The sequence below is a fragment of the Pectinophora gossypiella genome, chromosome 13, assembly GCF_024362695.1.
Source record: "Pectinophora gossypiella chromosome 13, ilPecGoss1.1, whole genome shotgun sequence".
NCBI classification, from domain to species: domain Eukaryota; kingdom Metazoa; phylum Arthropoda; class Insecta; order Lepidoptera; family Gelechiidae; genus Pectinophora; species Pectinophora gossypiella.
In genome coordinates, this window is record NC_065416.1 from 10009303 (window position 1) to 10025667 (window position 16365).

At 38.1% G+C, this 16365-nt stretch overlaps 1 protein-coding gene across 2 annotated transcripts in view; it reads left to right on the top strand.

The window, feature by feature from the left end:
* Nucleotides 1–15886, top strand: part of LOC126371855 (dual oxidase) — a 70015-nt gene extending 54129 nt beyond the window's left edge. Inside the window, exons 6-29 of one of the 2 annotated variants that reach the window (XM_050017240.1) lie at nt 3758–3841; nt 4570–4684; nt 5218–5384; nt 5763–5999; nt 6189–6385; nt 6548–6681; nt 6846–6960; nt 7053–7254; nt 7338–7491; nt 7596–7765; nt 7854–8009; nt 8103–8249; nt 8338–8469; nt 8558–8761; nt 8915–9102; nt 9185–9473; nt 9848–10076; nt 10354–10571; nt 10878–10992; nt 11307–11490; nt 13277–13436; nt 14012–14167; nt 14611–14739; nt 15396–15886. In XM_050017240.1, the coding sequence (XP_049873197.1) occupies nt 3758–3841; nt 4570–4684; nt 5218–5384; nt 5763–5999; nt 6189–6385; nt 6548–6681; nt 6846–6960; nt 7053–7254; nt 7338–7491; nt 7596–7765; nt 7854–8009; nt 8103–8249; nt 8338–8469; nt 8558–8761; nt 8915–9102; nt 9185–9473; nt 9848–10076; nt 10354–10571; nt 10878–10992; nt 11307–11490; nt 13277–13436; nt 14012–14167; nt 14611–14739; nt 15396–15524 (4011 nt within the window). In that variant the 3' untranslated portion in view covers nt 15525–15886. The remainder of the gene's footprint in view (nt 1–3757; nt 3842–4569; nt 4685–5217; nt 5385–5762; nt 6000–6188; nt 6386–6547; nt 6682–6845; nt 6961–7052; nt 7255–7337; nt 7492–7595; nt 7766–7853; nt 8010–8102; nt 8250–8337; nt 8470–8557; nt 8762–8914; nt 9103–9184; nt 9474–9847; nt 10077–10353; nt 10572–10877; nt 10993–11306; nt 11491–13276; nt 13437–14011; nt 14168–14610; nt 14740–15395) is intronic. The other variant, XM_050017242.1, reaches the window with a different exon arrangement.
* Nucleotides 15887–16365: the final 479 nt, after the last annotated feature.

A 16365-nucleotide genomic window follows, 5' to 3' on the forward strand; every position in this document is an offset into this window, starting at 1 on the left:
TCGAATCCCGGCTCTAGGTCCGGGGTCCGGGGTGGGTACTACTGAAATTGATTTTGTGATTTTGAATTCATTTTTGGATCATAGATAATTAATATGATAATGGCAATAGACTCGCTGTTTATTACATGGAACTTAAAACATACCTCGCGAGTAGAAGGTTTATACATACATCTCTGCTTATAGGTGTGATGCTATGTACGATGTTATATAGCCCCTTCAAGTGTCATTTATTGATACAATACATTAAGTATATACAACAGCACCTCTGAGCGCGGCAAGCAAGTGTAGAAGCGTCAGCAGTCACGCGTATTAGCGCTGTACATCGAGCGGGCGCTATCGACGCCGGCATCGTGCGCCGGCGCCGGTAATAAACCCGCTTGCATCCGCCGCTACTGCTAAAGGCCACGATAAAGCTATTGTACTACTACCGTGGTATTTTATAGCTACTATTCGCTATAAAATATCACTGCGCTATCTTTTTTAATTTTGATGTGACTTATTGTAGATTTGCCGCAGATTGCATTAACTACTTGGCCGGACAAATGGGGAGCGCTGAGGGCTCACTACGTTATCGCAGTGTTGTTTTTTCTTCGTTCTGGAGACATTCTTAAAACTTCCCTGCCATCCATGCATTCATCTTAGGACTTCGTATCAACAGTGGCTGCAAGTTGTCTATGTTTACTGGTGGCTCTGCCCACCCCATTAGAGATTACGGGCGTGAGTTTGTGTATTTATTAAAACTTGTCTGTTGCAGTAAGAGCAAAGATAAGTAAATGGTAGAAAGCGTTCATCACATCTAAAGCGCTCCTCCTTTCTTTATCCGATTCATTTCGATTATCCGAATTTAATCTAAATACAGTCACGTCCAAAAAGCGTTTGTTTTCATCTCTGAATGTTTCTGGGGGTCTAAAAGGCCACATTCAAGCAATTGAACTTAAAAAGCAATATTGCTATTTGACAGTTGTTGACACTGTGCACTTAATTCTATACATGCCACTTTCAAATTGAAAAATTGCTTAGCTTCTATGTGGTCCTTTTAACCCCTTGGAACGCACCAAACGCCAATATTTCCACAAAACTGAAATAAGCTAAAATATTAGTGTAGACGAGCCCTTTAAGCGGCAGCCAATCGTAAATCCTTACCTTATCTTTTTGACACACAATAATTGAATTTATATTATTATAGATTCGCGATTGCGCACATTCTGAGTCACACACCCGGCGCTGCTTCACAAAAATCGCTTAAAGAACGGTTACAAAACAATGCTCACCCATACTTTACAATATGTTAAGCATAACTCACGACTTTATAATTGGGGTGGTCAGAAGTACACCCATCGCAAAATACCCACACCTCACGGAGCTTTTTGTTAGACCAACGTGATATTTAGTGAGCCGTATCGCCGTCTATAATGGTAGAGCGAATTGTGTTAGTGAAAACTGCATTTAAAACACTCACTAGTGCAAGTCCGGTGTACCACAGAATCAGAGTTACTATTTTAAACAATATATTGCAAAAGTCCTTCTCGGTCTTCCTCTGCCAGTCCTACTATCAACTTTTGCTTTATATACCGCCGCTTTTGCAATTCTATTATCCTTCATCCGCTCTACGTGTCCAAACCAACCTAACATTCCCTTCTCAATCTTAGTCACTATATCGTCTTTTACTACACATCTCTGTCTTATCACACTGTTTCTCACTCTATCACTCAACTTCACACCGCAGATGCTACGCAAAGACCTCATTTCTACGGCATTGATCCTACTTTCGTGCTTCTTCTGGCATACCCAACATTCACTACCGTACTTCAGCGTAGGGACAAGCACTGCATTGACCGACCGAGAAGGACTTACGATGACCAAATTGGAGATGTCCTTAGAAAAGGTTTAATACGATCTACTCTGAACCGGCGTGCGTGTATGAAGCGATTGATGAATGTGGAGGAAGCAAGAGAAGTGTGTCTGGATCGAAGCAAATGGAATTCTATAGTCTCTGCTTACCCCGGTGGGAAATAGGCGTGAGTTTATGTATGTATATTGCAAAAGCATTTGTAGCGTAGAGAAATGCCCTATCGGGTGAGAATCCTCAGCGCTCCCCATTTGTTCGTTCTACTGTATACCTACTGTAAGTACTTATTAATATTTCGTATTGATAAAGTTTTGGATGTAAATGCAGATATTTGTCAATCATTATCTGCATACGCGTATAGTCATAATTAAAGCTTAAAACAATATTGTTAAATTATTTTTATGACTTAGTACCAATATCTCATTAAGGTCAATAGCATACTTCGTCAACACGTTCGTTTTATGAAAAATTAACTTTCAAAACGAATAAAAAAATCAAGAACAACACATTCATCAACGCCTCAAAAAGAGATTAAATTCATAAAAGCACATTTGCAATTATGTTTTATTTATTAAGTAGTAAAGTCGACCTAATTGACGAGATCGGATGAAGGCCGTGTGTCAGCTATAAACCCAGATTCGAACACAAATGCCCTCCTGTTATGGTCAACTATGTTTTACTCGCTTCTATAGCAAAATGTTAATCGCGCGTACATTCGCGGAATCCCTAATCGTTCTTATTGATATGTCTTTAAGATATCTGTGAAATGTACTTTGGTATATTTATCCTCTATAATAAAAGACTGGTTTACCGACGAGTCCGTATTTCAATGTTTAATTAGACAGGAGCAATTTATTCAGCCACTTTTAGTGTGTAATTTAGTTGTAAACTTCGCAATATTGCCGTCAAGACTTAGTTATTTATGGATTATGAATAAACAGAGTTTAGGGTACTAGTTATTATGAGTTCATATTTCAAGTCTTCGTATAATAGGCCCAAAAGCTTCGGCCAAGTAGTGAATGTTATCTGAAACAAATATGCAATCGCGTGAAAAAAAAACTAAAAGAAAGGATATTATAATATAAGTGATCCGTCGGCATCGCCATTATTTGATAATCAATCGGTTCAATTTAAAAAAGCTTGTTTACTTGTGTCAGTAGGTGACATTGTGGCAATTTTTCCCGTCATCCTTTGATAAGTCAAGAAAAAAAGTATTTTTTTCTTTCTCGCAACTATATCCCCATTGAGGTAGTCAGAGGTACGTACATCCATCGCAAGATGAACTAAATACCCACACCTCACCGAGCTTTCTGTTGTACATCATCGTGTTAGATAGTGAACCGTATCGCCTATAATGGTTGAGCTAACTGTGTTAATAATAACTGCACTTAAGATAAATTAATAATAACTCATTGGTGCAAGTCCAGTATCGAGGTTCAAACCGGCGTTCCCTGTTTGAGAACACAGTGACAGTTTTATTAATTTAACCTCCTAAGAACCAGAAGTTTTTCAAATCCAAATCCCATTGTGTAACTAGTGGAAATCCGGTTAGCTAATAATGCAAATAATAACCTCGTAAGAACCGTCTACGAGGTTAAGTATTCGTACAAATATCATACCGACCCCGCCGGCGTGGTCGACGATTTCCCTCAATCAGGGCTTATCGCTATCGACCCGCTAGGGTCGATTAATTCTTTCAAATATTTTTCCTCTCAGACGACGCCCTGAGCCGAGGTTCACGTGCAACTGGGCACCCTTGTCTTAAACGCTGTACCGAGTGAGAGCCTTCAGCGCTCCCCATTTATCCGGCCAAGTGGTTAATGCCATCTGCGGCAAATCTGCAATAAGTCACGTCAAAAAAAAAGTATAAGTAAATATCTTTAATAGTTTATTTTTCTTAATTTCCAGATAAACCAAATAACGTCGTGGATCGACGGCAGCTTCGTATACAGCACGAGCGAGGCGTGGGTGAATGCAATGAGGTCATTTCAGGTGCCTCCCCGCAGCTCGCCTGCGTCCTTACGTACATCCTTACATACCTGCTCATATACATACTTCATACTTATAATATATACTATGTTATCTTTATCTATTTAAATTATCTTCTTCTTAAATTGAAATTTTTCATCGAACTTTAATAGTCTTTAAAATATGGCTCCCTAACAATAACTACCAACAGAAATCGTAATATTGTCAACTCTTCACATTTCATTACCCCTATGGAATCCTACTTTGTTTTAAGCATTTGAGAATGAATTTAGTCTTAAATAATAACATATTCACTTGCATAGTAAGTGGACTTAAATATTACTGGGTCTTTAAAAAATATAAAATAGTAATCTAGAAATAGAAGCTAATTTAAGATGATCAAAAAAATATATAATTTTTCATTATGAGTTATTTACGAATTTTATTCAGTTAAGTATTTACATAGCGCATAGTATTGAGTACGACGTTTGACCATGTTTATTCATGAATCGTTTTGACGTTTCGAAAAGTATCCCATTTGACTACGTTCTCTACCCTATTCACAAGAACCATCCGTAACTGTACTTGCTACTAGTAAAACGAAAAAGTTTAGCGCAAAAACATTTTAAGTACGTATATGCGAGAAACCCTGTCTAAAGTAATCACATTTATTATTCATTTTTCAAATCAATATTACACTTAAAAATAGAATAAATAACATAAAGAAATAAAAAGTAACTTTGGACTTGCAGAATGGAAGCCTGGCGAGTGAAGGCGGCATGCCCTTGCGCAACACGAAGCGAGTGCCGCTGTTCAACAACCCTGTGCCGCATTACATGAGGATGCTCAGCCCAGAGAGGCTGTTCTGTAAGTCAAAAATAAACAGTGTATTACGTCCCACTGCTGGCCACCGGCCTCCCCTCAAGGAACCAGAGGTACAAAATACTCCAACACGCTAAACACCAACCAAAATATGTAAAGGGGAGAAAAATTATAATTCCATTTTCTTTGCTTTATGTAAGTATGTGTAATAAAGAGTTTTGTATTGCACTGTAAGCATAAAGCAACACGGACCTCCGCGGACCGACTGTAAGCCTGTACGAGGCCTGTACTTACTAACTAGAGCCTAAAGGATGCCTGTGGATGGCATCCGTAAATATGTATTTCACTTCTCGACCTGAAGAAATAAAGTTATATGCCAGATTATTATTGGAAAGTCATTTTAAATAGCAAATTATTATAAACTGAAAACTTAAGTTTAAGTTGATTCTTATCAATGAATCAGTCATCAATGCGTTAAGAAAATGATTTAATTGTCTACTTACAAGACTAATTACTAGCTCTATCTTTCTAGCGCTTTTAAAAACCAAAGTAAATTATCATCCAAGTTATTCTTACAGTATTGGGAGACCCACGTACGAATCAGAACCCGGCGATGGTGACGTTCGGCATCTTATTGCTTCGCTGGCACAACGTGGTGGCGGCGCGAGTGCACCGCAAGCACCCCGACTGGAGTGATGAACAGCTGTTCCAGAGAGCGCGACGCGTTGTCATAGCTAGTTTACAAGTAGGAACACTTTGCTACAACTATTTGGTCCTATAGTGTACGAACTTCTTCTTTCTTATAGGTTGAGACATCAATGACTAATCTCATCAATTCTGGTGTCAGGTTTATATTCTGCCGCCAAATGCTTCATCTACACGGTTAAAATCATATTTTTCTAATCACAAGGCGCGTCATTTATTAAAATTGGTACTTACTTTCTTCTCTATAAAAGCGCCTTAGCATTTATTTGACATTGTCAAATACCTAACTTAAAGTATATTACGTACATATCTACCATCGTCATCTTTACGCTCTGTTATTTTAATCGTTCATACATTTTATTTCTCATTTTTATCAACTCTAAAACATGTTCTTAAAAATTGTCCAAATCTTTTCCAGAACATTATCTTCTACGAGTACGTGCCAGCATTCCTCGGGGTACCGATGCCTCCTTACACAGGCTACAAAGCTGACGTGGCTCCAGGGGTGTCTCATGCGTTCGCCGTAGCCGCGTTCAGATTCGGTCACACTTTGGTTCCACCAGCTATACTGCTGAGAGACCGCAACTGCAGATACAGTCGAGCACCTGGTGGTCACGATGCCATCAGACTATGCCAGACTTGGTGGGATGGAAACGTAAGTAGAACCTGAATCTTGGTATTGAAAAAATGCTGTTCTAACATGGAAGTTCCCCGTCGTCAAAGTAAAATTGTTCATCATTAGACCCAAGGCATATCTGGTGACGTAAACTCCTACACGTCTATCCTGAAAACCTTACAGAACTATTGCGTGAAAACTCATATAATCATATTATTACGCTTTCAGGATGTAATGTCTCAAGTACCAATAGAAGAAGTCCTGATGGGCATGGCATCTCAATTGTCTGAACGTGAGGATGCTCTTCTTTGTTCCGATGTTAGAGACAATCTGTTTGGACCCATGGAGTTCTCAAGAAGAGATCTTGGTGCACTTAATATCATGAGAGGAAGAGACAACGGTCTTCCTGATTATAACTCTGCTAGGTAAGTAATTTTACTATTTATGATCCTGGTTAAAAGTCCATTTTTAACTATTGAGTCTTATCATCCTTTTAGCCTCACTCTTCATATACCTTTCCTTATGCATGAGCCATGAAGTCCCTATTGTGTTGTGGTATAATTTAATTGAATGTGATTTACTTTCAGAGAAGCATTTGGACTTCCCAAAATAAAGACGTTCAATGAGATCAATCCGCAGCTCTTCGAAGATAATCCGGATTTGCTTCAGAAATTAAGTCAAGCTTATGAAGGCAGACTTGACAACATAGATGTGTATATCGGTAAGTCTTTAAGCAGACTTTTAGTTAGATGTCCTTGTAATATGACGATCGAACTCTTGACATTTTTGAACCCAAGGTACCGAAATGTGGGTTCATAGCGCAATGTATTTTTATGTCTATTCAATTGATTTAAACAAATCTATACCCCAATATGGTTTTAATAGGTGGAATGCTGGAATCAACTGGTCATCCGGGAGAATTATTCAGAGCAATCATCATGGACCAATTTACAAGAATCAGAGATGCAGATAGGTTCTGGTTTGAAAATGAGAAAAATGGGTAAGTAAATATGCATTTTGAGTATTGGAGCGTATTATAAATACACATTCTTTGATACATGACACTAGTAAACTCATTCAATATTATTCTAGAATTTTCACCAGAGAAGAAATTGATGAACTTCGTCGTGTTAAGCTATGGGATATCATCGTGAACAGCACAGCTGTTGGACCTAACGACATTCAGCGTGACGTATTTCACTGGGGTACCGGAGACCCTTGCCCACAACCATATCAGCTGAATGCTTCCAAACTACCACCCTGCAAGTATTTGAAGGGCTATGATTATTTTGAGGTATGGAGATCTTATTTCGTTAAGTCCGTTGACTTGAGTTTCTAGGATAACGACCCAATGATGAAATGTAAAAATGTTTACAGGGCAATGAATTTGCGTACATCTACACATGTTTGATTCTGGCTTTTGTGCCAATCCTTTGCGCGGGCGCGGGATATGGTGTAGTCAAGCTACAAAATAGTCGCAGACGGCGCCTTAAGATTCAACAAGAGCATCTTAAAAACGCTCAATACAAAGGTAAAAATTGTGTACTTGTGATATTTTTCATAAATTTCCAAAATCTTGTCTGTTTAAATAATCGAAAATATATATAATTTACTTGACCGATATTTGTTTTTCAGGATCAGTAGACAAAATGGTATGCAGAGAATGGGTGCACGCATCCCATAAGAGATTGGTGAAACTACGACTTGGACCTGAACCTGCTCTTCATGTGACTGATCGTAAAGGAGATAAATTAAGAACTGTACCTCTAGACCATACTGATCAGATCACAGTCCTTGAAAGCCAGGTAAGAAAAAAACATACACTAAAACGTGCTTAGACAAATACATTTACGCGATTAATATTGAAACATCTAATATTTAATTGATCTTCAGGAAAGCCGTAATAACAAACGCCCGTTAGTTCTAATTAGAGCACCAAGAGAACATGACCTTGTGCTGGAAATGGATTCAGTAGCATCACGTCGCAAATTCCTTGTCAAACTTGACACTTTCTTGGCTCAACACAAGAAGGCTCTCAATCTTAGCCAGGTAAGATAAAGTCCGTTTTTAAATGACACTGACGATTTTTAAACTACAAAAGGAAAACATGTATACTTAAATCGTGAATATCTTTATTTTCAGGGTCATCGTGAACAGATTCTAGCTACTGCTGAGACAAGAGAACGTAGACAACGCAAATTAGAGCATTTCTTCAGAGAAGCTTATGCTATCACTTTTGGTCTAGCACCGGGAGAAAAACGAAGGAGGAATGAAGATGCAGATCCTGAGGTACGTCAACAACAACAATAACAATTAATTCACAGAATCAACTTTTGGTAGAAAACTGAATAACATTGTTTTTTTATTATGTTAACAGTCAATAGTAATGAGAACTTCGCTATCAAAAACCGAATTCGCAAGTGCACTAGGAATGAAGGCAGACGCAGTATTTGTCAAGAAGATGTTCAATATCGTAGACAAAGATAGCGACGGAAGGATATCTTTCCAGGTAAAATATTCATTTATTTTTGAATACATCCCATTACACATAAATGTATCAAATCATGATTTCTTTTTAACATTGTTTATGTTTTAAGGAATTCCTCGACACAGTAGTATTGTTTTCCCGAGGAGCAACAGACGACAAACTTCGTATAATATTCGACATGTGTGATAATGATAGGAACGGTGTGATCGACAAAGGCGAACTCAGTGAAATGTTGAGGTCGTTAGTGGAAATTGCCAGAACTACAAGTCTAAGGGATGAGCACGTTACGGAGCTGATCGACGGCATGTTTTCGGTAAAAGATTCAACTTATAATATTGCGTTTGTGTTACTTACATAGTTGGATAGTTGCAAAAAAAAATCTATTGGCACCATTAGTACCGGATCTGTATTATTATAAGTATAGCTTTGCTTCTATATGGTTTCTAACATTTTGATAATTTCTTAGGATGCTGGTCTCCAACACAAAGACCATCTCACATATTCGGATTTCAAAGTAATGATGAAGGAATACAAAGGAGAGTTCGTCGCTATTGGTCTAGACTGCAAAGGAGCCAAGCAGAACTTCTTGGACACCTCAACAAATGTCGCTAGGATGACCAGCTTCCATATCGAACCTTCGATGGAACAGTCGAGGTAAATAACCGAAATTGCGATTGCAATTTTAAGTACTTATTGAACAGTATTTTAATTCTGATGTATCTCAAATAAATGTTAGTCAAAACTATTTCAATTACAGACATTGGATCCTTTTAAAATGGGACTATATGACCACGTTTTTGGAAGAAAATAGACAGAATATCTTCTATCTGTTCGTGTTCTACGTCGTGACTATTGGTTTGTTCGTGGAAAGGTTTGCCCACTACTCATTCATGTCAGAGCATCTTGATCTGAGGCATATTATGGGCGTAGGTATCGCTATCACCAGAGGATCAGCCGCTGCTTTGTCTTTCTGCTACAGTCTACTGCTCTTGACAATGTCTAGAAACTTGTTAACAAAATTAAAAGTGAGTATTATTAGAATAGTAATTAAGTCCACTACGTGCTCTTACTAAGTGTTATTAGTTCTGTATGAATGAGGTCATGCTGAAGCTGATATGGTACAGTCATGAGCAATATAATGTACCCACTTTAGGACTATGTCGCACTAACATATTTGACATTTGGTGAGACTTACAGTTCAATTTGTCAAAAAAGTTAATGTGACATGGTACCAAAGTGTACACATATTAATGCTCGTGACCGTACCTACAAAAAATAGTTTTGCTCTTTCAACTTTATCTATCACAGGTCCTTTTCTTCATCCAAAACTTGTTAAAAGCAGAGTTTCTAAAACTCGACTTTCTTGTTGTTCAACTAAGAATAAAATTCCCCTACCCAGGAGTTCAGCATCCAGCAATACATCCCACTAGACTCGAGCATCCAGTTCCACAAGATCGTAGCCTGCACAGCTCTCTTCTTCTCCCTACTCCACACTGCGGGCCATATGGTGAACTTCTACCACGTATCTACACAGCCTGTCGAGAACTTGCGATGTCTTACTAAAGAAGTTCATTTTACGTCTGATTTCCGGCCAGGCATCACTTATTGGGTGTTCCAGACTATTACAGGTAATTTCATCATAATTTCTTTATAAGAGCTAATATAATATGAAACATCCAGGATTTTACACTTATCTTGTATGTCCATAAAACATAAATTTATAAATATTCTTAATAGATGTAAATTCCTGGATAAACTGTTACTTTATTGCATATAAAACAATAAGAACCATGGTTGACGTCCACTTCCATTCTTAGATCGTGATGTTACACAGACATTTCTTCCAGGCATCATACAATGAAATCAATATTCGTAAGTAAGTATAACTTTCTTAACCTGTTCCAGGTGTAAGCGGAGTACTACTCTTCATAATAATGTGCATAATATTTATATTCGCGCACCCGGTGATCCGCAAGCGCGCATACCCGTGGTTCTGGCGTGCGCACTCGCTGCACGTCGCGCTCTACGCGCTCTGCCTCGTTCACGGGCTCGCCAGGCTCACGGGAGCTCCGAGGTTTTGGATCTTCTTCCTCGGACCGGCCATTATCTATACTTTAGATAAGGTAATATTTATGAAACCACAGTATTAAAAGCTCGTAAATTGTGAGTTGCCTATTCGATACCCAGATATCGCTTGTTTTACAAGCTTTCCTAAACAGTAACTAAGGAACTATATAAGTATTGTATTCAGAACTTGCTATTATTAATAGGAGCCAGATTATGTTTTGTTTTTTTGTACATGTGCCATTGTGGATTAGATTACATTCACTCATTCACTACTTATTTAAACCGGCTTCAAAAGACAAAATTGTCATCTCTAACATATTTTTATAGTGGCAGCACAGGTAACAGCGTTATTTCTTTCACAGGTGGTGTCCCTACGTACCAAATACTTAGCGTTAGACGTCCTAGAAACTGAAATGTTACCTTCTGACGTCATCAAGATAAAGTTCTACAGACCTCCAAACCTCAAGTATTTATCAGGTAAAGATTATCTTGACTTTATGTTTGTTTCCCTTGAAATTATACTAAAGAAACAACATCAAATTGTTTATTTTACTCAAATATGGTACTTACCCTGGTATTCCTGCATTCCTGTCTAATCTTGACAAATACTTTTCTAATTTTTCCGTTTTTTGTCTAATTCAGTCTATTAATAATAGACTATTATACATATAAATATTATAAACGCTAAAATTTCAAATATCGAACGTTATTTAATTTTTAAAATTATTTCAAAAGCGTTTGTAGATTTTTTTATTAAACAAATTTCAATCATATTTTGCATGTTTTCACAGGACAATGGGTTCGTTTAGCGTGTACAGCGTTTAAGAAGGAAGAGTTCCATTCATTCACTCTGACGTCTGCTCCTCATGAGAACTTCCTCTCGTGCCATATCAAAGCTCAGGGTCCCTGGACGTGGAAGCTCAGGAACTACTTCGATCCTTGCAACTTTAACCCCGAAGACCAGCCGAGGATTCGGTGAGATAAGATAATTGTTAATATGCATAATACGAGAATATCGCACACGTGAGTGAGTTTCGAATATTTAATCAATATTATCAATTATAGAACAGTGTTGCGACTTTCTCTTATCTATGTCCAGAATGGTATAGAAACTAAAACTTAATCTTAATCTGTTTCTTAATCTGTAATAAATAATCAGCCTGTAATGTCCTAACCAAACTAACCACAAAGTAATTTTTGTGATATGTCCGCACCGGAAATCGAATCTAGGACCTCCGGATCGTGAGTCCAACGCTCGACCACTGGACCACGGAGTCGCGCTTGTATCCCAGAAGGAATACGCAGTGGTGTATAATAGTATATACTAACACCCACTTGTCGGCAGTTATGTTTAACTACCATGTTTCCTATTAGGGAGCAAGCCTATTACCAAATAAACATGGCCACTGATCACGCTGGAGTTCGTCTCACTGACTACTTAAGTAATATTTTAATTAATAATGTACGTAGTTCAAGTTATACCGTTATGTAATAGAAATAACCTAACCTAACACTATTTCTTATGTCTTAAATAAATATGAAAATATTTCTTCTACACAATGCACGGTCACATAATCTTGTTGATCTTCGCGTAAGTATGTAATTTATTTGTATAGATTGTACTTTACATAGCCAGTATACCTATTTGTATTCGTTAAGTTGCCCAACTCCAGAACTAATGCATTATGTATGTGTATTTATTTTAAACACGTTAAGTGTACTGCAAATACTTAAATATTACAGAAGAATAATGCCATAACACAATATTTGCTTTATGTTACATACTTTACCTGTAGTTTTTCCACGGCAACGTAATAAATCATCCTTTTAACTTGATGCACAATTATTTTACGGGCATGCATTAGTTTTGTATTTGGTAGTGTTCGAATTCGTATGCAATTTTATACAGATATTCGTCGTTTTCATACAACATCTCGCTTCTCGGCCCTCGCAATCCCGACCCGATTACTCTAGCCATAGAGGCGGCCAATCAGCTCGCGGCACCAAATACTTCAGGACCCCGATAACGACCCCGCCGGCATGGTCGACGATTTCCCTCAATCAGGTCGCCCCCACTAGGGTCGATTAATTCTTTCAAATATTTTTCCTCTCAGACGACACGCCCTGAGCTGAGGTTCGCGCCCAACTGAGCACCCTCAGGCATGTTGCCTTAAAAGTTGCACCAAGTGAGAGCCTTCAGCGCTCCCCATGAACCCGGCCAAGTAGTTAATGCCATCTGCGGCAAATCTACAATAAATCACGTCAAAAAAAGGCACTCGCGACGCGACACATACGGGGTACCAGCTCTGTCGCCTTTAAAAACAGAAGTGTTATTGTGCCGTCTGAAACAGACATATAAGGCCAATGATGATGATGATGATGCTATTGATGATTGCTATTTAGCAATAAGGCCGCCTATTGTACTTATGTTTTTATTCGTATGTTTATGTCCTTTGTATATGTCGTTGTGCAATAAAGTATTATTGATTGATTGATTGATTGATGATGATTGTGCCAAGAATTATGATCTATATAGTCCAATCATCATCATTAATTTAAGAGCCACGCTCTTATCGGTGCAGCATTTTCCATTCTGCTTTTAGCTTATTTTGCACGCTGCTTTTATATAGTCCAATAAACCTTTTTTATATTGTTAACGGATTAATTTAGAAAAAAAAATGTTTTGCGAGTAGTGTCACAGCTAGGACGTTTTTATTAATTTTTAAAACACCCAGTATAAATTACCTCCATATCTCCCCAGGATCCAAGGTCCATTCGGGGGTGGCAACCAGGACTGGTACAAGTTCGAGGTGGCGGTGATGGTGGGGGGCGGCATAGGGGTCACACCCTACGCGTCCATTCTCAATGACCTCGTGTTCGGCACCTCCACCAACAGATACTCCGGTGTGGCTTGCAAAAAGGTACGATTTGTGGTTAGCATTAAACCATCAATGCAAGACTGGCGAATGAAGAACGCTCTCAGCAGCAGACGAGATGCCCATTCATGAATATTTTTACTGACGTGTCATTTACCCGACAGAAGAATTGTATCCTGTCTAAACTGATGTTTATATGGGTGATGGCCTGATAATCTCACCATTCATCATATGCATCTCAGGAATTTATCTCTTCTCCTTCTATCGTGTGGGTTGTGAGGTGGATTACCAACCGAAGGGGTGGGGTAGTGGAGGGTGGGTTGAGGACTTTATATTAAAAGTATATAGGTCAGATTACTTGTGGCTCAGCCTGCCACACTAGGAATCGTATTATAGAAATATTTACCAATAAATATTCCTCAACTTGGCAAACTTTGCCAGAAGCAACTCTGTATTTGGGTTTGAAAGTCATACGAATTCTTATTTTTTTAATACAAATGTTAGTTACTTATGTTACACTGCATACCTTCCCTTGGGAGACCTGTGTCTAGCAGCGGGACGTATAATAAAAGGCTTATAATGTTTTGTTATATTACTGACCGAATATGTTTATCTTCCAGGTGTACTTCCTCTGGATCTGTCCTTCCCACAAGCACTTTGAGTGGTTCATCGACGTGCTGCGCGACGTGGAACGCAAGGACGTCACCAATGTACTCGAGATCCACATCTTTATCACGCAGTTCTTCCACAAGTTTGATCTGAGAACCACTATGCTGGTAAACATCTACTTCTTCTTCTGCCCTGAGACTATGACCGACCACATTAACCCAGAGTTCAGGGTTATTATTAAACCCCCATAGATCCTGACGTAGCCCATCGTTTACTATTCTACTATTGAATTCTCTTCTTCTTTTCGTTTCAATAGCGTTTCATATTTCTAAGCATGATCTGCTGACCAGTGACCTACGATCCTAACTACTAAGCCCTAACTACTTTCGATATCTAGGTAATCACTTTATGAAACTACTTTGAATAGTAATCACCTTACTATTCGGATACCGATATTATTAGCCGAATTGTAAGAGTATTCATGCTTTATAGAGCACGTTAAGCTTTTATTTCTTATTTCTAGCATGAATAATAATAATAATACTTATTGAATAATGTGTACAAAAGATATTATACTAATCCTACATTTTCTGTTTTTTTTTTTTTTCAGTACATTTGCGAGAACCATTTCCAGCGTCTCTCGCGCACGTCCATGTTCACGGGACTGAAAGCTGTCAACCACTTCGGCAGACCCGACATGTCGTCTTTCCTAAAATTCGTGCAGAAGAAGCACAGCTATGTAAGTATTCCAGCAGGGTCTGCACGGCAAGTGCGCCGCGCACAGTGCGAATTATATCGCAAGTTTCGACCAATAGACGCAGCAAATGCTACACGTTGTAAGGCTATTGGTCAAAACCCTTGATATAACACGCGCGACTCGGTCGCCGTGCGGCTAATGCTGATATGTACGAATATATATTATATTTAATACTAACTCACGCCCTAATTAAATATGAACGACTAGATAGATATCTTAATAGACAGAAAACCACGTAGGCACGACACTCACAGAAGCAAGTGGCATATATCAGATGGCAGTAATTCGATAGGATCCAAGATAGCTATGATAAACTATGTGACGACAGATTACCAGTCTGACGGATTACCAGATTACAGCCGCTTATGCCGAATTGGAAATAGGCAGTAGTTTTATTTCTAGGACGATAAGCAACTGAAAGTAACTACTCCACGTTTTTCCTTACTCTTAAAAATAATTAAATTAAATAATAATAAATTAAATTACTTACATAATAAAAGACTTACAAATAAAAAATTGAATCCAATTATCATACCATTCGACTGAAAACGTGGCTGTCAAATACTCTGAAACCCACGTTCGTCTCTGGTTTAGTTTTTATTCTAATGTGATATGACTATGACTATTTTTATTTGCAGGTATCAAAAATCGGCGTGTTCTCCTGCGGCCCGCGCCCGCTGACCAAGTCCATAATGTCTGCGTGTGAGCAGGTCAACCGCACGCGACGACTGCCTTACTTCATACACCACTTCGAGAACTTCGGATAAAACACGCAACACACTATACATTAGGAATTAATACTAAGTTCCGCAAAGTAGTTCAAATTCTATTATATTGCTAGTATCAAGGCACTTAGTCAATGCACGTTCTTTCTATCGAGTGACGATTGCAATAGATATAATAACAACATTTTTAGGTAAACAAATACGTCTGTAAAGATGTGGTTCTGTGAATAAATACAAATTAACAAACAAAATAAACTAATTAACAATACACCCGATCACAATTATACACATTTAATGGATGAAGTTACCTAACTTATTTATTTTAGTAGTTTTTATATTTTTATACTTTTCATCAAATGCTGCTTCCATAGTACAAAATAATCGAGGCATTTTCTATGTACAAATAATAACACTGCTATACAGTCATTTTGCGGAAGGCATACTTGAAGTCGATTTTGTATAAGACGAGTGTGCTGATAACGGGAAAAATACCAGAATGATCAAATTGACTCCAGTTTTTGAGATAAACGCTTCTAACATTTTCCATAAAATGCTTCAATAAATGGGCCAAAAGATGTATTTAAAATTTATTTTTTTTGTTTATCTTTACAAAAATACACAAAAATAATAATAGTTTGGGGTACCTTGAACTAGAATAAATAAATGAAGATCATGAAAAACTTTTTCTTTGGGATTTTCTCTTATTTACTTTGTCAGGACAATCTCTTTTCAAGATCCAGCAATAGTCAGCCATCATATGGCTGTCCCATCGACCTTGATATCTTTCTTCCATTATCCTGATATCCTGATGGAACCTTTCTCCTTGTTCCTCACTGTAATCACCCAGGTTCTGCGGGAATCGGTCCAAATGGCTGTGTAAGAA